The 23,374-nt window shown below is 36.1% G+C and overlaps 1 protein-coding gene across 1 annotated transcript in view; it reads right to left on the bottom strand.

Annotated features, from left to right (window-relative positions):
• RYR2 (ryanodine receptor 2) overlaps positions 1–23,374 on the bottom strand; it is a 364,098-nt gene that overhangs the window by 134,112 nt on the left and 206,612 nt on the right. Inside the window, exons 29-41 of the mRNA XM_065631500.1 lie at positions 22,988–23,135; positions 18,114–18,322; positions 15,972–16,146; positions 9,564–9,772; positions 8,306–8,658; positions 7,216–7,330; positions 6,188–6,348; positions 5,367–5,526; positions 5,014–5,100; positions 4,098–4,324; positions 2,304–3,105; positions 1,570–1,770; positions 1,357–1,462 (exon numbers count right to left, since the gene is read on the bottom strand). Of these exons, the coding sequence (XP_065487572.1) occupies positions 1,357–1,462; positions 1,570–1,770; positions 2,304–3,105; positions 4,098–4,324; positions 5,014–5,100; positions 5,367–5,526; positions 6,188–6,348; positions 7,216–7,330; positions 8,306–8,658; positions 9,564–9,772; positions 15,972–16,146; positions 18,114–18,322; positions 22,988–23,135 (2,953 nt within the window). The remainder of the gene's footprint in view (positions 1–1,356; positions 1,463–1,569; positions 1,771–2,303; positions 3,106–4,097; positions 4,325–5,013; positions 5,101–5,366; positions 5,527–6,187; positions 6,349–7,215; positions 7,331–8,305; positions 8,659–9,563; positions 9,773–15,971; positions 16,147–18,113; positions 18,323–22,987; positions 23,136–23,374) is intronic.

Raw genomic sequence — 23,374 nt, 5'->3', positions numbered from 1 at the left:
ACAGCAAGGAGAGCTAAAAATATCCTGTATTAGCAGAAACACAATCACTAGCTCAAGGCGAGTGATCGGCAGTCATGAGATGACATCTGGAATACTATTAATACATCTGGTTTTGGGTTACCCAAGACAAGAAAAACATTGAAAAGCTAGAGAGTATCCAACAATGGCTATCAAGATGATTGGTGGCTAGACCACTTGTCCTACAAGGAGAGGATGAAGGAACTGGGTCTGTCAGCCTGCAGAACAGAAGCTTTTTGGTGGACCTAATAGCAGTCCGCCAAAACTGACAATATGAATATTTTAAGGTAGTGAATAAAATAATTAAACATATTATTTCCAGTTAAACTGGGATCAATAAGGAGTGCAACTCAGGAGGAAAAGTGCAGAGATTCTCTTGTTCAAAGCTCCTTCCTTGACCAGAGTATTAGTTTAAAAAATATTATCGCACATCCCTGCATTAGCTGCTTCTAGCTATTGGGATGTCATGTGAAAGTTCAGCTGCTTGTCTGCTCATGCTGTCTGCTAAGTGTCTCTTTTACTTATTTTTTTTAAATAGTGTGCTGAAGTAAAAAGAAGGAATGAGTATCCTGGAAACAGGAAAACAAGAGTCCTCAATGCAAAATGCAAATAAGCACGCGTTCCAAACAAGACTACTCTATAAGTGAATTTGCAGCATTCGTAGACTTGAGCTCAACATTTAAAATACACATTTTGGCACTTTTTTTTTTATTTGAATTTTTGTGTTTAAATTTTTACTATATTTCACATTTTAATATGACATAGAATTTGGTTTTTGTTAACTAAAGTGAAGAAATCAAAACCAAAGGAATTCAACTGCTCCTTTTGATTATTAGTCTATTTCAATAGATAACAAACTTCCATATCTTCATTTCACGCCTGAGAAGAATCAGCCACTAACATTCTATTATACTGTGGTTAACATGGCCATAATCAAATTGGTACATTAAAGATGATACCAACATATGCAAGAAAGTGCAAGGCGAGGAAATAGGGCAGAGGAACTTCTTAAATAATAAAGTGAGCTACAGCATTATCTCCAATACATAAAGCCCAAAGAAATTCTCATAATGTTGTATGGGTAAAAAAAAAACTACCAACTTTTCCCTCATGAAGCAAAACATGATGCATTGCCTTCTAGTTTGATCAGATATGAGGATAAAAACATTTCCTTGGTTTTCATGACAAGCTGAGTATCTTTATTTGATATTATGTATAACTGATACAGTGCTATCTATAGACTACTCGGTTGGTGTTTCTTATGTAAAATTATTTACAAAAACTGCTTCTAAATCTAATATAGTTTAAAAAGTAAAAACAGTCAGTAATAAGACTTACCACAGTGTGTCATTAGGTCTTCATGGAAATCCAAGAGTTGATCCTGAATTTCTTGAGGGCAAGGACAATCATTCTTATCATCTTTAAAGTTCAGCAGCATGTTAATCTTAAACAATACAAAGGAAAGGCAAATGATACTGATCTCCAAAAGGAAAAACTTTGAAATCAAACAGAACTCTGTCACACATAGAGCACAACAATTGTAAGCTGTACCTGCTCCTGAGGTGGAGATCGAAATTCTTTTGTTTTTCTGGCTGTCAGGGCAGCAGACATGTTCAAGGCCTGCATCACTTCATTGTACCGGAAGCGTTGATTCTCTTGAAGCTTGGCCACAAAATCATCTGAAAATGCTACAATGGCTTCTATTCGGTGTCGTACTTGGCAATCACACAAGTACTGGAGTAGATGACACATCTGAGAAAACAGTACCATAAGAGGAGTTGGCAAGCTAAGAAATATCTGTGTATTAGGCAAATAAGGATGAATTCCTTACAGCAGCAGTTCCTATCAAATGAAGTAACTGAAATCTTTAATGCTGTCATTCACTACATAGGAAGTAATCCTACACCAGGAATATCTAGCATCTGCAAGAGGTTTTATGTGTCTCAGAAACGTAAAATGTAAGACTTTAATAAAAGTTAAAAGATAATGGATCTACTCCTTGCTTTTAGGGAATTTCTTTTATGTCCGGATCCATGAAGATGAAGAATTCCCTTTTAATGTCATTGAGAAAGTAATTCTATTTAATGAAACAACAGTTGTTTGTTCTATGGTGAACAAGTTTATATCATCGGGAAGATAATAAATCTTGCTGTTTCCTCTAAGAAAATTACTTCTTTATTTAACTAACACCAAAATGCTGTATTCCTTGAAACAAAAATTACCAAGTGAAGAAAAAAAGATCTGTGGAGAAATGGGAACAACCACTATCATAGCCATATTGTTACCTGTAATTTAACAGGTTCTGGAAGTTTCATCTGAAGGAGTCCCTCCTTTGGCACTTGCTCCCCTCTGGTTTCCTCCTCTCCTTCTTCTGACTTGAGCTCATCTGAACTCAGCTCCTTCTCTGAGAAATCAGTTTCATCCTCCTGGCTCATTGCCTCCTTGAAAACTCGGGGCTCAATCAACTGCAAGATGTGTTTCAGATCTCCATTGTGGAAGATTCCCATAATTAGCAGGGTATAAAACAGCTTGATGAGAGGGACAAACAGAAATTCTGTAGAACCTCCAACTGGGTCTCTGACATGGAGGCTGCCCTCCTGAACAGCTTCAGTCAGCATCTCTATGGTTTTGGCCTTTAAGATTTCCAGAGGGAATTCAGGACTGAACTGAAAGCATTCACTGCTAATGCTAACAAAACTCGGAGAGGAGAACTGCATTCTTGGCCTTAACGAAGTGCTAAGTCCTATACCAGGAAGGCCATGTTTTTTGTTTTCATCAGGAAACAAAGTAATACTCTTGGTCTCATCTGTCATTGGAACTATAAATTCATTATTCATCATTAACCTGGCAGTTGCATAGGTATTGAGATGGATGTCAATGAGCAAGTCATAATACCCTGCACGTAATAATCCTGGCATATATTTGTTCTCAATAGCATACAGGAGCTGAGATTCATCCACATGGCTACACATAGCATGGGCCACTCGGTTGTTGCCTAAAGCACAAACAGCTGAATACAATCGGAGGGTATGGTAGTGAAATTTCAGCAATTCTTCCTGTTCTGTCAGCTCTAAAATATCAATTGTTCTGCAGAGAAAAAAACAACAGTAAATTCCATGTCAGTGCAAAACCTCACTTTAGTGAAGGAATTCAAAATTGGTGCAATATCAGTTCTAGGGATGGACTTTTTCCACGTTTCAGCTTTCATGTGAGAAACACTGTCAACCTAAGAATGAAGTTGAACCAGGAATTTAGTCAAGTTTAATGCAAGAGTTAAGTTATGGCTGGACTCGATGATCCTGAGGGCCACTTCCAACCAAAATGATTCTATGATTCTAAGTCGCTCCTGAAGTACAACTTCCATTACTTTCAGTGGGGAAAGATCAAAATGATTTACTTAACACAGAATACTTCTTCATACTACAAACAAGAATTTGCATAACCGAAAATGAATGTTTTAAGACTAGCATACATTGAGATATTTATATTTTTATTGTTTTTAAATCTGTGGTTGCAAAATGGTAACAGACTAACAAGTTCATCTGCAGAGGGTTCAGTGGCAAGGTTTTTTGTTTAGAATTCTTACCTAATTTTTTAGTAATTTTATTTTCAGTTTTGGTACTGCTAAAACACTGAGACATTTGGGTAACAAGGAAATCAAAAAGTTAAATTTCTTCAATTGTTTAAACTAAATTCAGGAAAATTAAAGTAACGGAAAAATTAAATTGGTTACAAGTCTTTAGAAATCTCCACAAAAAACAAACTTTGCCTATCTTATGGTTTATATTTAATAATTTATAAACAGAGTTCCTTTCATTTTCATTCAAAACCTATATATACTATTAAAGAGTTTAGAGAGAAACTAGGAGACGTTGGAAATGCAAATAAAGGAGGCAGATTTTAAAACATTGAAAAATACAACGAATTTTTAATATTAGCTAAATCAAAACACACTGCCTTTATTTACATGTGTTATAAATACAGAGAAGGCCTTGGGCTTTTCACACAGATATTTTATTACAGGTCTAGCTTCATAATTCCAACCTAGCTCTGATATACTCCAACACAAAAATATTGACCTGTTTTCTTCAGGAATATGAAGGGCCATGAACTGCAAAGGATTCAGGCACTGTATCATCCAGCCTTGACGTTCACTGATCCGAGAGACATCAACCTTCAAGAAGTGGTTTGGCACTCTGCTCCAAAGCACATGAGTCAGAAATTGGACATGTAGACGTGGAGGACATTGAGAGACCGGGTTTTTGTGTTCACTTTTGAATAAGCCAGCAGATAATGGCATTACATTCTGGAAAATTCCAACAGAAGAGACAATCAGTTTCATCATCTTTACCAAACAATGAATATACGATATTCTTCAAGAAATATATCGAACATATAGTACAGTACAATACAGTGAAAGAGGAAATTAACAGTTTCAGTAGTTTGTAAAGCCAGATGGGAGCTGTTGCCAGATTAGCAGCAAGACAGCATTGTTCACAACAAATTTTTAAAAACGGCTAAATTTTAAATAGAAACTTGAATGGAATGTATGGTCACTTCCTTGGACCACAGATCTGAACTCCACTCTCATTTTAACCTCTTGATTTCTTAGACATCCACACATGAACCGCAAGGAAGTAAATTTCAGTCATATATGCTCTATTTGTAGAAAAAGAGATTTGCCTTACTGACCCCACTGATTTTGTTTCATCATGAAGGATAAGATTCAGAAAATTCAGTGGAGCTTTGCAATATCTTCTGTCAATTCTAATCAGTTACAACCCTTCTCAACCAATATACTGTATTTCAAATACATGAAGTATTTAAAACTGAGTTAAGAGTAAAAATGGCAATAGTGTAAACATTTGGAATGATAAAAGTGTGCCCAATACCAAGAATACACTGCAGGCAACTGCAGTGTATTCAAAAAAAAAAAAAAGTTTATTTGATATTCTATATTAGTACTAAATCTGCACAAACCCAAGCATTTTTTACCTTTATTCTTCCCAGTTCAAACTGGAAAACATTAGGGCTTGTAGCTTGAGCAAATACAGCAGGAAATAACTTCGTACTCGGTTCAACCTAAATCAATGATGCACAAATATATAACCAATAAAGACAGCAAAACACTATTACACATTAAAAAAACCCTAAATCTGTATTGATAGTCAATAAATGCAAGCCTTTGAATAAAACCCTAGAAAACCCAAATAGCAGGAAAAAATCACTATCATAACAGCGACGATCACTTTTTTTCCCTATCTTGTACAAAAATTTCTAATAAGATCCAGTCTGAGGATTCGACTTTCTCCCTTCTTACTGGAAGACATCATAAAAAAATTACTCACCTGATAATATGTGCCCAGTTCCTTGCCATTAGCTGTGAATGTCAGCAGGCCACTAGCAGCATCAACCAAGCAACCGATTTCCAGACCATTATTATTACGTCCTTGTCCGGGGCTCATGGTCTCTCCTGCGCACACCATATAGCAGTTGCTGCGTTTTATACTGAATGTTCAAAAGACAAATTTATTTATGGATGGTGTGTAAACTTTATGTAGTGGACTAAGAATAACTTTGTGTTGTTGCAACCAACAGGGCCTTGTGGCTGAAAACAGCAGATCCCACCATAACCAATGCCAAAATTCAGTGAAATCTAGACTTCATAATTGAAAAAATAAGAACTGAAGATGACAAAATATGAAAAAGCTCAAATCTTTTGTAAAATTCCAAGAAACAAAACAGACTTTGAAAGTTAAGGTTTTAAATCTTTTAATGTTAAGCATAGCACAAAGCTTCTGGCATGGATCACAAGCTGACGTGCTGAGAGGAGCTGTTGTTACCCTGCTCAAAACCAAAAAGTTCCAAAAATACTACCAGTTATTTTGCTCTACTTTGTACCAGTTCAGAAGTCAATATTTGCAGGAACATGGTCTGAAACTACATAGAAAAGATGTGCTGTTTTACCTTCAGTGCCTATTGATTTAATCCGATAATTACTCCACTGTTTCTTCATAAGCAAGAGGAGAGAACAAGTTACACTTTTTCCTATTGGTTTTTCTTTTTCATCAACCCAATTACATTAAATGGGGTAGACTCACAGTTTATAAGTTGCTAGTTGCTGTTATGTGTATAAAATATGTATCTTTTTAAGAAAATTGTAACCAACCTCTCATGAACCTTCCCTTTTTCATCTCCCAGAGTAACTGTGACAGTACGCACTCTGTCCAAGTCAAAGCTTGTATCATACTGGTGAAAGTCAGATGTAATCCAGCCCACCCAGACGTTAGCAGGTTCTTGACCAGGAAATATCCTCACTGAATAATAGTACTGTCAATAAAAAATAATGTCAGTAAATGTTAGTATTTGGTTTCCAGTGTATCAGTTTGATTCAGATTTAATTTGTTGCACTAAAATCTGAAAATTTGTCATCTCTCCAATAGCAGCATAGGCTTCTTCAAGTGCAATTCATAAGCAAAGCAACACAGGAATATACTCGAAAATCACAATACAGCCAACAGAACATGTATGTTAAAACAAAAAAGGGAAAAGATTAAAGATGCAGCTTACACACTTGTATTGTAGGCTTCTGCATCACAGCATTGCAGGCTATTTTTGTACTGCAGCTACAATTTTGATACTGTAGGTGACTCAGTTTCTAGTATCTAATTTCTTTTAGAAAGAGGAGAATATATCCAAAAGAGAAGCATTTTCTTCCTTCGAACATTGAGGAGTGAGTGCTCATGGAGCTGATCTTGTCAGAGAAAGATGCACAATACCTGCACAAAACTTTCACTGGGAATTCCGTGAAATAAATGCTGAGCAAAATTAGTGTAGATGTTTTCAAATAGTCCTGAACTTTGACCTATTAGTTTAATGTGCTTTTTCATGTTTATTTCATTGTCTAGAGCTATTTATTCTTCCTCTTTTATGTTTGGTGTTATCAATAGTAGTTTTAAAAGTGGATTCAATTAATTTATGGCTTTCCATGTTGAAATTGTTTTAGACTGACAATCAAGTCAAAACCAAAGGAACATAGCAATCTAAACTTCAGTAGTACAGGACTATCAGAGACATTTAAATTAAAAATTTTTCCTGAAAATTACAGTTTCTGAAACTTTTACAAGCAAAAACATGTAGTTATTAAAAAAAAAAAAAAAGGCAAATAGCTAAAATAGCAATCCTGTGTTACAATACCGTGGAAGTTTGCATCAAATAATCATAGTCATCCCTATCATCTGCTAGTACATCCTCAGTAAGCCGTGCAGAGTGACTCGTGCTATAATCTGGCTTTGTCCTCCTGAGCATAAATCTGTAATAAAATAAGTAAATCATATTGATACATTATCCCTAAATACATGATATTTATTATGCTGGCCCTAAATAAATAAATAATAAATACTATGTATAAGTAACACCAGTTAGCTTATTACTTCCATGTACAAAATAAGTTCTTCAGAAAAGAGACAGGCTCATTTTTAAGAGCACTTAAATGAATTTTGAGCTTAACATATATATTCAAAAGTTACTTGGAAATTAAACTCACACAACTTAAAAAACTATCAGGCTGTTAAACACCTTTGTCACTTTGGAAGAGCATGGTATCTTAAACGACCTTCATGCATTCAAAAATACCATCCATATGCCCTGATTTGTTCTGCAATTGAAATATTTACCAAACCAACTTTGGTAAAGAAGAGCAGAAAAGGAATGGAAAGCTGCACTGATATTGTCTGGGTAATGGCCCAGTGTTTGCATCTCACAGCCTCATGAAGTTATGTGTTCTGCTCCTGATTCTGTAAGAAAAAATTAGGGAGAACAAATGTGCTAACTAGAGAATATTCTTATGATTATTTGGTTTACCGAGTGAGACAAGAAGCTAATACACAGTTCTAGATTAACTAACACCTTCAGCTTTTTGAAAGCCATGTGAAAAAAACATTCCATGCCACTTTGAAGACCTTCTAGTTCAGTCAGAATGGATCTCCATGGTTTTAGAGTGCACTTCAGGTGATGATCACAAAAGCCTTTGCAATAAAGCAAATGATAGGTTTCTAATAGCTTTTAAAACTTTCTCAGTTTTCTGCTCAATTTTACTCTATATACTGCATAGAACATAATTTAATCAGACGAAGGTTAACTGTGTTATATCCAAATTTAGGGCAGAAATAGGGAAAAATCTCTGCAGACCTGACTCTCATTTTCTTCTACTATTCACGAAACAGGAGGGGAAAAAAGAAAAAAAAAAAAAGAAAAAAAGAAAATTAAAAAAAAAAGTGCTACTAACCTTTGTTTAAGACGTGAAGGCTTTTCTTGAACATAATCTTTATGGTTGTTTAACTCTGGTTTTGTCGCATCTTTTTCTCTTTCTGTCCGGTCAGGAACTAGATGACCATGAGCAGTTTTCATTAGAACCTCAAAATCAGAATCAGCATCATAATCCTCCAAGTCATTCTTTGGGCCAAAAAGACCAGAGCCTGGTAACCCTCCTGCAGCTGATCTGGAGAACACCTCAGCACATTCAATGGGCATGCTTAATCGAAAAAACATGACATCTGTTTTACTGTTCTGTGAACCAAAGGACTTCTGTGTGACCTTCAGGCAGGGGCAGCTGTCTATGGTGCCATCAATTCTCATCACCTATCAAATGTAAAGATAACAGTTGTTTTGAAGCTGATGCTTTTCCCCCGCATGTAAATATTCAACTTATATTTAACTTATAAGCATCCATGATGTGCAAAACTTGCAACAGTATGCTGTCAATGGTCTAATGTATTGTAATCATGTGCTGCTATTTTAAGGGGAAATAAATACTGTAAGGACTGGAAATCTTTGTTGTTCCATTGTTAAACAAAAAACCAAAACTACTCACAAAGAAATGACCTTTCTTATCCTAACTCTTTGCAATGTAAGTCCAATCCTGCCCAAAACAACAGAAACCAACTGATATAAATCGTATGGGTACATATGCAAAACCACAAATTATTTCTTAAATGCTACAGTGTGATACACATCAGCTGAAAAATATTTGTTTCATGAGTTTTAGAAGGATTTCATGGTAGACTTACAGGGCATGAATTTAGTTCAATCAAGATGCACAACTGATTGGGACATAAGTGTTGATGCAATTGGCTAATAAGTATTTATTAAAATCAAAATCAATTAGTTATGGAAAAAATCACAAAGTGTGTGCACCAGAACACATGGTATCTGTTATGCAGAAATGCCCAGTTTCTGGAAGCTGTTTACAAACATAGCTCTCACTGCACAAGGAGCTCTTAATGAGGACATCTTGTAGAATTTGTATCTGAGAATCTCATGGTTACACACATGAGAGATTTCACAGATAAATAAATACTATCAACCAAATTATTACATTATTTGCAACTGCATTGAATGTGAGAATTCTGTAACAGGTGCAAGGTTCTTCCAGAACTGGGTCAACATACCACATTAAAACCTTGTCTAGAAGTGCAAAAGTAGAAACATAATTCAAACGTATTCATGGAAGAAGTGTCTAGAAACATTTTAACAGGATCACAAACCTCAATATGTTCATGATTTTGTGGCACTGGTAGAAACTGAGGGAGCCTTTTACTCAGCCAAATGGTGATGTCTCTATTTGTATTAACAGCAAAGGGCTCATACCCTTCCTGTAAGCCACAGATAGTGAAATATTTTAGAGTGCTGACATCTTTTCCAAAGTTCATTCTTCCCACTTGAGATGGACCCAGGCTGCACACAGGTAGAAATCCTTAAAACAAGATGAAAGAAAATGTGGGTTGTTCATCATGAAAATCAGAGAACTGCTCTCTTCCATAACCCAAATAAAAATCATTTGGAAACAAAACAAAACAAAACAAAACAAACAAACAAAAACAAAAACAAACAAACAAAAAAAACCCACACAAAAAAAACCCCAACCACCACAGTACAAATGCAGGCGGCATATCACCTCTTGCATGTCACCAAGTACTGTATCTCAAATATCATTCTGAAAAAAACCCACCTCTCTAATAGCAATGAATCTTTTCAGGCAACACCCAATTTACTTCACAAAAATGTAGGTGTACTTCAAGGAGTCTGACAATCAGCTCCTGGTTAATCTCTCTGCTAAGCTAGTAGGGTGTTGCCAGTTTTACTCCAAGTCTTACTATTTTTCATATTCCTCCTAAGATTCCATTAGTCATGGTGTTTTGAGAGAAACTCAAAAATTACTTCAAAATTAATATAGTACTTGTCCATGTAGCTATAACTGCAAAAAAAATTACAAATATGCACCAAGTGCATGCTGTAGAATTAAAAAAAAAAAAAAAATAAAAACCTTTGTAACACTTTTTTGCTCTGGATAATGAGAAATGACAATATGGTACTGTAGTTTCATGAAACTTAAAGTAGCTGGGTTTTCAGCTGAGTTTTTTGTTTTTACTTTTGAATCACTTCCACATTGGTATTCATCTGCTCTCTTACTGTTTCACTAGCACAGGGAACTCACTTGTGACTCCTTTGCACTTTTAAAAAAAAAAACCTTTGGGTTTTTTTCCTCAGGTTCAGCATCACAGTCTAAAAATCTAAGAAAAATCTCTTATTTCTTCTCTTCCTTTTCATGCTGATTTTGAATTTCCACAGCTACAAACTGCTTTGTAGACTTGACCTAGCTATTAACAAAATGTTTTCTCTTGTATCAACAAGAAACATGAAGCTCTGTTCAATGATTCTACTTCAAGTGAATGTACCAGGTATTGAAGGGCATAAGGGCAAAACACAACTGGTTCCTCACTTTTCCTTAGGCTGCCTAGATAAAAAAGGGCAGAATATCTGTTCATTATAAATTCTTTAGAGACAAAAGCAAACTCCAGAGCACCATTTACAGTAATGACTTGCTCACCAGATAAAATATCAGCCTTCAGTACCACCTTTTGAAGATTTTGTTATAGATACCCAAGACTGGTTATCACGTGTATGTGTATTAGAAACAACAAATTTAAGACAAACACTATCAGTTGTAAGTTCAAGTCCAGATTTTTAACTTCACATCATGCTCTTAAATCACAAAGCTTTAACTTCTCAGATAACATAGACAACATAATTTATGTCCATTCTGCCAGTGCAACTCCAATGACAGATGATAATAAAGAGTATTTTCCAGCACTAAATGAAACAAAACCATATTATACAACACATAACTAGGAAAGTTGTAATTGCATACATGGATATATGCTACAGTAAAGCCCAGCAGCTCTAGTAGGAAGTTTGTTTCAGACTTGCTACTGGGCTCCCTGATGAGTTAAAGGAATCCATAAGCTGTTGCAAAAGATTTTAGCAAAACCAAAAATCAAAATTCTGTTTTCATTAACCTTACAAATCTCAGCTCATCACTCAAGAATAGTAACAACTTTTTCTGGACGTCAAGATGTTTGAGAATGGCTTTATACAGAAACAGTTGTGACAGCATAAATCCTCACAATATTAACCAAAATTGACATAAGATAGCCTATAAATCTCATAGGTATCTGCAGCCTAAACCATGTGCTTTGTCTGATCACTTTGTCTGATCACTATGAATCACTTCACCATTTAATTTCCAGTTCTTATTGATGTAAAACATATTCAGATATTTCCAGGATGTATGGCACCCACATTTAGAATCTGACAGAGAGTTTTGCTTTCCACATCTCAAAAAGGATATAATAGATCTGAAAATGGCGAAAACAAATGAAACTGCTTTCTTAACAGCAGCAATTAAAGAAATTAGGATACTTCGGCCTCAAAAAAAAAAAAAATCTAGGAGGTATGATACATATCCCCATTATGAATGGCATAAAGAACAGTAAATGATTTTTCAATGTCTTTTATAACAAAAATTATGATCGAAGAAATTGTTTGGTAGAAAGGGAGGAATTTCCTTACATACCTCATAGTAATCCTGTGGAATTCTCCATCACACAGTATCATGGATGCTAAAAGCTCACATTGATTCAAAAAGTGTTTCGACATATTCATGTGAGAAAGAAAAAAAACCACTACATGTCATGTTTGCTTCAGAAAGCTCCTGAACCAGAAATCACTGGAGGCCCGGTGACTGTATCACCATCTGCTTATCCTGTTCTGACATGTATCCACAGGTATTTCCTATCCACTGCTGTTGAAAAGAAAACAGTGACCTAACTAAACTTGTGGCAGAAACATTTATCATAGAAAACACAGAAGAAAAAAAGCTTAAAAAAAAATAGTGTTCAAAGACAAAGAGGTGTAAACTGATCAGTTGTGAATGTGCCATATCTATCTATATATTTATTTATTATAGTTATATATATGAACAATTGCTTTATGTTTCTGCACAGGTCAAATATTTCATGAAAGGAAGTAGCAAGCTCTGTCTCCAGCACCTTGGCCAGCTCATCTTTATTACAGTCTTCAAATCAAATGGGAAATACTTGGTTTACAAAACAAACAAAAAAGCAATAGCCACTGATGTTATCAGCAGAATTCATTAAGCATACATTATAGAAAAAGATGATTAGATAATTAGATGGCCTCTAAAATCCAAGAAAATATTATAAACTCTATTCATTAAGACTGAGATCTGTACATGACACAGAACTAAATCAAACAGGAATATGAAAAATATGTAAAATATTCAAAATAGTACTAATATCTACCCCTCCTAAACAGAATGCACATAAACTGTAAATTTTTCTACCTATGCATTTTCCTGTGGTCTCAGAAAAAAAAGATCTCTCAGATAGATTCATTCTTAGACGTGAAGCAAATATTTTGCACACCCACACAACTAAAACATAAATAAGTATTCACAATATTCCCTGAAAGAAAACAAAGAAACCCTGAACAAAATTCCTACATGGGTAAAACCCTCATTGATGTTTTTACTCAGTCTAGTATTTTCCATCAACCTTGTAACTGTAGCCAATGTGAAATCAAGATGACAATCTCTCTCACCAATACAAATTTCACTGATGCCAGAACAGTACTGTACATGTAGGTAACTTCTGCAAGTAATCATAATTCTATGGTAACTGCTGCTCTGCATGAATGGAATATAAATACCAGTTCCAGTCCTTACCAGGGAAGTACTACTTCAGTCTCTGGTGAAATTCTGCTCTGATTTCTATAGTTGTCATTAAGGTGTTTCAGGGCTCTTCCATATCTCCTAAAGATATAGCATCTCATTTTATATGGAGTGTGTTGGTAAGGCAGTTACATGTCTTGCTATGGAATGAAAATTAACTTACAGTACCCTTCTCTAAATAGGTATCCAGCCATTTTAGATGTGATATCTCACAGATCCTATGTAGCCCTTGCATGCTGCAGGCTACATAAAAAGATTATTTACCTGTGACCTGGCTCTTAATCTCCAGGTGCATAACTAGGCTGTGGAGCAAAACTTTCATTTTACTGTATAAAATAGCTTTACTACAAGAAAAGTCACCTTCTAGCATTGTCTGTCACACTTGGCAAAAGCATAGGACAGCAACAATTTTTAAAATGTTCTCTGCTTTCGAGAACACAAGATGAACCTCCTGACCCAATTTGTCAAACACTCACTACAAACAGTTGATGCTCACATATATCATGCTTTGACAAAATAAAATTTGGTTTGCACAGTGTACTTGTCCATATCTACAGTGTGAAATTTCTCTTACGCAAATGCACAATAATATGCAATTATGTTTAATAATTTTAGTACTGTGATGGTATCTCACAAACAAATTAGTCTGCTGTAATCCCAAGAGCTCCTCTTGTAGGCAGTACAACCTAAGATGCAGCACATGAGTCGTCTTAGTCAGCTGGCAGCGCACCATATTCCCTTTTTACTGTTACTAAGTAATTAAAACTACAGAACTGATTTATAGTCAGACTGCATCCTTCAAAGCAGAATGCTGGGCTCTGCCTAGAACCATTTTTCTAAAGCAAAAGGTCTTTTTCTGCAGCAGCATATGGCATGCACACAATTCACTGGTAGAAGTTACCTGCAGAAAGGTCTCAATGCTCTTAAAACAAGAGCCATCAACAAAACCAAACTGAAGCCACCCTACCAAAACATGAAAGCTCTATAGAAGTCATATTTAATTTGTGTATTTCATATATGTTTGTAAATACACATACATACAAATGCTCCACCTCCCCAACCCCCTGAAATGTACATGACATGCCTATATTATTTACAAATATTGATCTGGAGTTATTAAATCTGAGAGCAATTCACACGTTCCTTTGAAAACAGAAGACCTTTCTACAAACGTGACACTAGAGGAACTGAATGTGAATTAAAAGGATATTGTGAAAAATCAGAGAGTCTTGGAACTGACATTGAGTCTTTGATATGGTTACCAAGGCCTTCGGGCTCCTTGTCAAACCGGGAACTACTTCAGCCGTTTCAGACTCAACACAGACCTTTTTAAATCTGAAGCCGCATCTAGAAACAAGTACCACGAAAACTACACCACTGTGATTTCATCAACTTTGCAATCAAAATACTGATCCAACGGGCTACCCTCAGAATTTAATGGAATTCCAGTTTCTCTCAGAATCTGTCACTCCTTAGTGGGATTATACTGCCTAGTAACAGGAAAACCACTATAATTTAATGGCACCAGGATGATTTTATTCCTATTCCACTAACAGTAAGCCAATTCACACAACCCTTTCCCTCATCATGTCATCACAGTATCTAGGGAAATCTGAAGGCAGTAAAGTAACAGCCATGAGTCAAGAAAATCGGTGGCAATTATCTGATTTTAAATGAAATCAAATTATTCTTAATTCCTATGGCATGGCAAAAGAAGGGGACAAAAATTCTCCCAAAGCCCTCCTGACAGTAAAATACTCTGAAATCCAGCTGAAAATAAAGTGGTTAAAATTCAAGCAGGGAACTGCCTAATCAGGAGGTATAAGATTAATATTGCCCCTGGGAACAGGGATCCATAACTCAAAAGTATCATTTGCAGCTTTTATTGTTCAAAAAATTTAACTTTATCTCTCAGACACAGATATGTATTTTTTAACAGATATACAATATATATGACAGGATATATGTATCTACAACAATTGAAAAGATTAGAGCTTAAATTTTTTTTTTTACATTACCACAGTTCAGAAATTTTAGGCAGTTATCTACAATAATGTAATTTCTTACCTTTTTATGTACCCATTTGCACACAAGTAAGTAAGTAAATTTATAAACAAAAATACTTTTGTGGTATAGAATCAATCTGGCACCTGACACAACCTCACAATCCTTGCTGTTTTTTGCAGTCTCATAAGTTACGGCTTCATGGTAAACTAAAACCTGCTTGTGGGCTCTTAAAGCTGCATCAAGAACACTACAACAACAGGCAAAAAACTCAGTCTGCTGGTTTTAAATGAAGTAAAAGGTTTTCAAGGCTAACTTTGTACCACCTGGCTTTATCCTGGATCAGGTGTCATTTCTCCTCCCAGAGCTAAAACAAAACCTTAAAGCTGGCTTAAACTCCTTACCATATGCTCTCATTAATCTGACAGAAATTTGGTACTTGAACAAAATAAAACGGCAGCAGGTTGGTCTAGATGATCTTCAAAGGTCTCCTTAAGCCCAAGCCATTCTATGATTCATTCTATGATTCTGTTATATAATATGATGGTCTGCTGCAGTGTGGATGAAATGTTAAATATCATGAATTTGCAACTCCAGACACATCCCTGCAAAAAGTCAAAAGGTCTGACCACAAAAGATGGCTGTGAAGTTCACCACAGAAAAGGCCTGGCCTTATTCTGACTCCCAGCACGCCTCCTTTCCAAAGGTTTGATACTAATCAAATAGAGAAAAGGACAAGGGGTAATTCCCTTGAGAGAGGGTGGGGAAATAAAAACAAGAAGTGAACCACATTAAAAGGGAAGCTGGAGCAAAAATTGGGCAACAGCAAATTTACAGCACAATGTATTACAATACTTACCATCACCAACCTCAAAGTCCTTGAATGCAAGTTCTGAACCTGAGTCATCAAGTAGGATTTCACCATTTAAAGTGAACATCATAGTGTGCTCATTCATGTCAACCATACATCCAACAACATCTCCTGCCAACCAAGAGCGGCCAAAATGCTCATTACCTTGATGCCACCGCTGCGCCTGAAAAGGATTTAAAATAATTTCAAAGAGTAATAGTGACAATGTATATGCTCCTCTCTCCCTTCATGGTAAAACTAATAATTAGCCCCAGCAATTAAGATGGCACTAAAATTAACACTTTCACAGCATATCATTCCAAAACAATGCCTGAGAGTATCACAGAACTATAGAATGGTTTGGATAGGAAGGGACCTTAAAGTTCACCTAGTTCCAACCCCCAAGTACTCCAAGTTTGATTTGAAAATGGAAATCCAACAATTCCTGCAAGCACTCCTCAAAATGTGAAATGTCGCTAAGTGAGCTGACAGGGAAAATTGTTCTTTCAACATTTCAGTAAGAAGCAAGATCATGGCTTATTTTTCTACAGAAGCTCCACAGAAGACTTGAAATTCAAATAATATGCTATCAATTACAATGCTAAATAGGTGTTTCACAAACTTTTTTTAATCAATTGCTTTTATTTATTCTAGCAGCCTATAAATTCATTGCTTTCAAACAAACTATATTGTTTCATGAAGTGTAATTCTAAAGATGTTGTGTACAAAATAAATTAAACTTCCTGTCATACCAGATTTTGGAAGGAACAAAATCTGTGGATGGGACAAGCACTCTGACCTCCTGATAAGATTCCAGAATAGCTGATTAATGATTGCAGGGCATGATTAATGATTCATATGACTGAACTTAAAGTCAAAGACTGCAAAGGCTTTGGATGAGATCTTGGATTGGAATTCAAATAAATTAAAATCTATTAAGAACTATTGTAACGCACATAAAACGGAGTTAACAAACAGGTTCCTTATTAATATACTCCATCACAAGCCAATTCTTATTATCTGTATCCATCCTGAAAATCCTACAAAACGAATGAGCTTTTCTGTGTATCCTGAAGGTCAAAAGCTTTTCTCCAACCAGGGAGAGAACACATAAAAATCAAAGACAACAAAACAGCTTCATGAATTGACACCTAAAGGTCAAAACCTAAGATTCAGAAGACAAACTACTATAGCTATTCTAGTAAAGACATACGACTTGAATGGTTTACTTAAGCCAATCAGATAATTTACAAAAGCAACTTTTCAGTTCTCTTTTTAAGGCATCTTCTCATGTAATACACGACTGGGAAAAATATAAATTCCAACAACATTAATAAAATACAGCTTAAGAGCTTGATCTGACTGGGAACAGCCAGGAATACTGTTGATTTCTCTTACATTAACACCAACATCGGATACAAGAAACATTTTTACACAAGTCATCAATAGCCTTAATAGCAATTATACTTTGGATAGCAGTTGCACTTGCCTTCATACTGAAGTAAAAAGTTTCAATGAGTCATTTAACCTATTCTCATAAAAATCAGGAACATAAAAAATAGCGTGTTTTCATATATATTTTTACGACTACATTTCAGTCAGTCGTTGTGTTATGCAGAGTTAAATTTGAGCAAAAATTACTGGTCCTATCATACTTGATTTATTCTGAACTGTAAGGATTTCCATGAAAACCCAGGTATGCTCTTTGTAAATTTAAATTCCTATAAAAAACTTGTATCAAAGCTTGCCTAACTTACTGCTAATAATCTTAAACACACTTATTCCCTACTGGCACTTCTTATAGAGAGAACAAGAGAGTAAAAATTTAAAGAAATGATTCATAGCTAATTAGAGCTCTGCCAGTATTTTGAATTTGAGTAACTCACTTAGATTTTCAATACCCTATATATACTGTACAAATACTGTGAAGCTGTGAAAGAAGTGATATAAATGCCAAACCCCGTTAATTAATTTTTCAGGTGACATTAGTCCTCCTTATTCCACCTAGGCCCTCAAAGAGAGGGAGAAATAATTTCATAAAACATAAATGAAAGAAGAAAAGGCAATTTAGTTGAGGCAATAAAACATGGAGTAAGACACAAAATTAAGTTTTGCAATCACTCCTATTATTACAGATAAACATATACAAACCTTAAAGCCATCAAAAACAAAAGCTTCTTCATCTGAACCAAGTTCCTGATCTGGCAGACAACCCGGCCTGGTCCAGCCAACTCTCATGTCTCCTGCAGTAACTGCCTCAAACTCAAAGTACCACTTCCCAGTCTTCACTGCGTAAGTCTTTTCTGTGCGGAAGATCCTGAATTTTTCCATTATCCCACTGCACACATCCAGTTTCATTGCTGTAAGGTTAAAAAAAAAAAAAGTAAAGAAAAAACCTCAACACAGAATGTATTGTATTCAACTACTGACAAAAAGAAGGCAGTGAAAACAAAAGGCAAAGGAATCCCTTTGAGCATGGGCATGAAAAGAAGAGAGCACAGGGGGAAATAAAGTCCTGCACCTGGGGAGAAATAGCCCCAGACAACAGAATACACTGGGGGCTGAGCAGCTGGAAACCAGCTGGGCAGAAAAGGAGCTGGGGATCCTGGTAGACCAGTGGAACATGAGCCAGTACTGTAGCCTTGCATCAAAGAATGATGGAAGTATCACAGACTGCACAAGGAGCAGTGTTGCCAGCAGGTCTAGGGAGGTGATCTGTCCTCTCTGCTTGGTACTAGTAAGTCCACATCTGGAGTACTGGGTCCAGCTCTGGGCTCACCAGTGCAAGAAAGACAGCAATTTACTGGAACAAACCTCCCTCACTGTTTCTTATTTATTACACAGTCCTGCAGCCTGTTTCTGACACTTTCTAAGACCTTAACATCAATTCAAACGATAAGATAGCTTGAAATGACAAAAAAACCACACTTTAAAAAGATGAAAATGATTTCACAAAGCACAAGAAGTAATGCTGAATCAAACCTTGGATCTTTCTTCCTGAAGTATTCTCAACTACTCTATTCTCTGATATTTTATACTGTTTTATTTCTATTAATCAAATCACATGACTCAGGGATCACTCTTACTCTTTTTCTCAGATTAGGAAAAAGAATGCCTAAAGAATTCTGGATCTTTTTTCCAGAAATTTGCAAGGAATTAAAGCCTGTGCAGCCTTTGAAAATTCAGTATTCCAGTCTGATCACCGTAATTCCTCCTCTTCCTGAGTTTGTTATAAGCTTAAATGTGTCTGCACCTACCTGTCTGTTGGACCATGTTAAAAACCTTCCCTTTTCTGTTTTCTCAGCCACATGGAGGTCCACATTGCCAGTCTTATCTTGAACAGCTTAAAAAATTACATCCCTCAGAACTTACTATCATTTCTCATTGAACTAAATGCCTGACTTCAGTTAGGTCAGGCTCATTAAGTTTCGTGTAAGCAAATCCGAACTCTCTGCCACGAAAATCTTTATCAGTAAATTTTTCCCTTTGATAGTCTACACAATTAATGCCTTAGAGATACTTTTGAAGACCCTCAGTACCTCACCTGTACAGGAGATGAACCACCACAAAGCATGGGAACTGAGAATTTGTTGTCTTTTCAAATTCTATAGACCTAATGCTTTGTAGATTCTAAGAAACCCCAAAATACAGCTGCTGTGGGAAACCAGTAAGTAACAGTAAAGCATTAAAAATGATGCTATAGAGCTTTGTAAATCGATGTTTACAATAAAATTAATGAATGGATATACAGAACACCACTAGAGGGCTCTAAATCCTTTATTAACAGTATGGAGTTTGGCTGATGAAAGGGGATCCCCACGACATGTTTTATGCATATCAAAACCTTGAGAGGCTCATAAACTGTAAAATCTAAATCATCAAAATGAGTATAAAAATCTTTGCTGAATGCAATTCCAGTCTTTTTTTTTTTTGAGAAAGACACTGATCTGCAGGTCCTTTCCTCTGGGAATTTTGCAACAGGATTGACGACACCTTTCAGATGCAAGGACTGCAATCGTGTTCTTTACATTTCATTAGTAACTCCATGCTCAGAACTAGCTCAAGGGTTCCTGCATCGTAAGGAAAAAATAAATTTTTCCACTAGTTCACTCACAAGGAAAGGCAGCGGCACATGGTTCTCAGAGCTGTAAATGAGGAAAGGGGATTAGTATTGTCCGGTGAGATCTGGAGGGGATTAAGGAAAATTAGCATGCTCTCTCTCCCTCTCACCCTACAACATCAGACAGTCCTTTTATCCTCAAAAGAGGCAAAAGTCTCCTAATCCAGCCGACCCACCTTAGAACCAAGCAGAGAATCACAGGATCATAGAATCATTTCAGTTGGAAGACCCTCAGGATCATCAAATTCAACCATAATCTAACTCTAGCATTGAAACATGTCTCTGAGAACTTCATCTAAACGTCTTTTAAACACCTCCAGGGATGGTGACTCCACCACTGCCCTGGGCAGCCTGTTCCAATGCCTGACAACCCTTTCCATGAAGAATTTTTTCCGCATATCCAATTGAAACCTCCCCTGGAGCAACTTGAGGCCATTTCCTCTTGTCTTATCACTTGTTACTTGGGAGAAGAGACCAACACCACCCATGCGACAACCTCCTTTCAGGTAGTTGCAGACAGTGATAAGGTCTCCCCTCAGCCTCCTTTTCTCCAGGCCAAAAAGCCCCAGTTCCCTCAGCCGCTCCTCATCAGACTTGTGCTCCAGGCCCCTCAACAGCTTCGTCACCCTCCTCTGCACTTCCTCTAGTATTTCAATGTCCTTCTTATGATGAGGGGCCCAAAACTGAACACAGGATTCAAGGTGGGGCCTCACCAGCACCGAGTACAGTGGCACAATCACTTCCCTAGTCCTGCTGGCCACACTATTCTTGATACAAGCCAGGATGCTGTTGGTCTTTTTGGCCACGTGAGCACACTGCCAGCTCATATTCAGCCGGTGTCAGTCAACACCCCCAGATCCTTTTCCGCCAGGCAGCTTTCCAGCCACTCTTCCCCGAGCCTGTAGCGCTGCCTGGGGCTGTTATGACCCAAGTGCAGGACCCAGCACTTGTCCTTGTTAAACCTCATACAATTGGCCTCAGCCCAATGATCCAGCCTGTCCAGATCCCTCTGTATGGCCATCCTACCCTCCAGCAGATCAACTCCCACCTAATTTGGGGTCGTTTGCAAACTTAAGCCAGAATAAGCCATGATCATTCTCTCTATGCAGCATCTCTTTCCTACAGTGGAAGATGAAAAAATTACAAGATTATGCAGCAGCCTTAAACTCCCCAGAAAGGCACAGGCCAATTTGACAGTGAGAGTACGGCAATCTACCCCACTAGGAAACCTTGTATTGCCCATTCAGCAACCCAGCCTTGTTACGCACTCATGGTATCCGTGACGCCTCTTATTTAAAACTGTAATTTTATAGCAGCCTCTCATAAAAGCTGAGGATCAGAGCATGTATGTGCTTCGGAATAGAAATTGAAAATGGCCGGTTCCCTGTGTACATTTTGGATATGAGTTAAATCTTCTGCAGAAATGCTTTACTGAAGGTCTATGGCCTAAATATGTCCAAATTTAACAATAGTATCACTATACAAAGTAGGAAAAATAATAATTTGTTAATCAATATATTGATATATTGAGACATTTCTCAAATTTTCCACACTTTGCTGAGATTATAAGGATGTAAGTTTCAATTTTGATTTGATTATTCCATATTTCTGTATCTCCAATTGAATTTCTAGAATATGGTTGCTGAGGGGTCATATCTATTATGTTACCATTTCCTTCTATATGTGCAGTTAGTGTTTCAGAATGACAGTACGGTACCAAGATTATCCCTCTCTTGTGTTTTGTCTTACAACTTAATCTCAGCATGACAAAAAAATCCTGTTGTTTTAAAAGCCAAAAATCTATGAAAGAATTTATTTTATTTGTACATTATGTCTCCAGATTTCTTTTATTTTCTTAACATTTTATATTCTGCAGTTACTGAGGTAAATATTGTGTACTGTTTCTTTGAAATTTCTTTATTAAAAGTTCATATAGTTTTCCATTTTTTCTCTTTAGGACGTCTCGAACTCAAACTATATATGCTGAAAATACTGCCTGCAGTATTAATAAAATATTTAATCTGGCAATGATGTAAATTCAAAGAAACCATTTGTAAGAAGTGAGTTAAAAGTTACTTAAAGTCTATTCAACTTCAAAGACCTGAGAAACTCCAGGAAGCTTAAATGTTCTAATAGACTATCTAATTCCAGTTTGACATTCACAGAAATTTGTCTTTGAAAACTTCATCTTGTAGCTCTAAGAGTTTAAATACAAGATTGTACATGAACTGTAGAATTCTTCATTATTTAGAATTAAAATTGTAATAATATAAAATTCACACCTACTGCATTTAGATATATTTTTTCTTAGAAATTTTGCTATTCTGTCTTGAAATAACAAATTCAGTACTAACTGAAAAGTTATTAATCAAGAAATTCATTTTGGATTAGGTAACTTTGGGTATTTATGCACATAATTAAAATGTAACCATACCTTTTTATTCCCTATAAGATCATATATTGATCAAGATGACAAACATGTTTTCCTGATTTTCTGTATTTTAGGGTTGTGTCTTGTAGCTTTCACAATCCTGATTTAAATTGCTTAAGCTTTTAATTTTGATTCATCTGAACTATCAAGTCTACAAAATGAACAGTGAAAAGAAGTGTATGAAATACACATAAATTGTATCACTGATTTAAAAAGTAAAAATGTTTCATTTTCTAAATCTTCATTTGAGGCCATAGGACAAGAAAAGAAAACAATACGGAAAATAAGATGAAAGGGAAATGGAAACAGTAGAAGATGGAGAAAAGCACCGATTAGCTTCAGAGTCATCAAACTTGTTCAGAATGGTTTTTTTGGACCAAAAAATCCAGTGGTGGAGTGGAATATTCTTCTTTTTGTTTGTTTGTTTGTTTTTGTTTTACTGAAAGAGAAGAACAAAACAGCAAAATTAATTACCATGATCTTGATCAGGAGCTTCCAGGTGGTAACCATAGCCTAGAAGGGTGCGGACTGCTTCCCGAAGACTGTCTTTGTTTGACTTCTTCGTCCGATCATCCAGAAGAGCATAAGGTACAAGGCGAGGATTTCGTCGATTTTTCACATCCTGCAAAAGTAATAAAAATCAATTTGATTTCTGAAACTGTGTTTTGTCTTAAAGACAAAATTGTGCTATAGCAGCAGTATAAAAATTAGTATTTATACCAACTGAAATCATGGAACTGCAAAATACAGAAAGGATTCAAAGAAGTTGTAATAGTCTAGAAACAAGTAACAACACTGAATTTACTAAGAAAGTGAATAATACACAAATAAACAAAACTGTGTTGGTTCTACCTGCTTTAA

Source organism: Caloenas nicobarica, chromosome 3 (genome assembly GCF_036013445.1).
Source record: "Caloenas nicobarica isolate bCalNic1 chromosome 3, bCalNic1.hap1, whole genome shotgun sequence".
In the NCBI taxonomy this organism is placed as follows: domain Eukaryota; kingdom Metazoa; phylum Chordata; class Aves; order Columbiformes; family Columbidae; genus Caloenas; species Caloenas nicobarica.
This window is presented reverse-complemented; position numbering and strand designations above follow the sequence as displayed.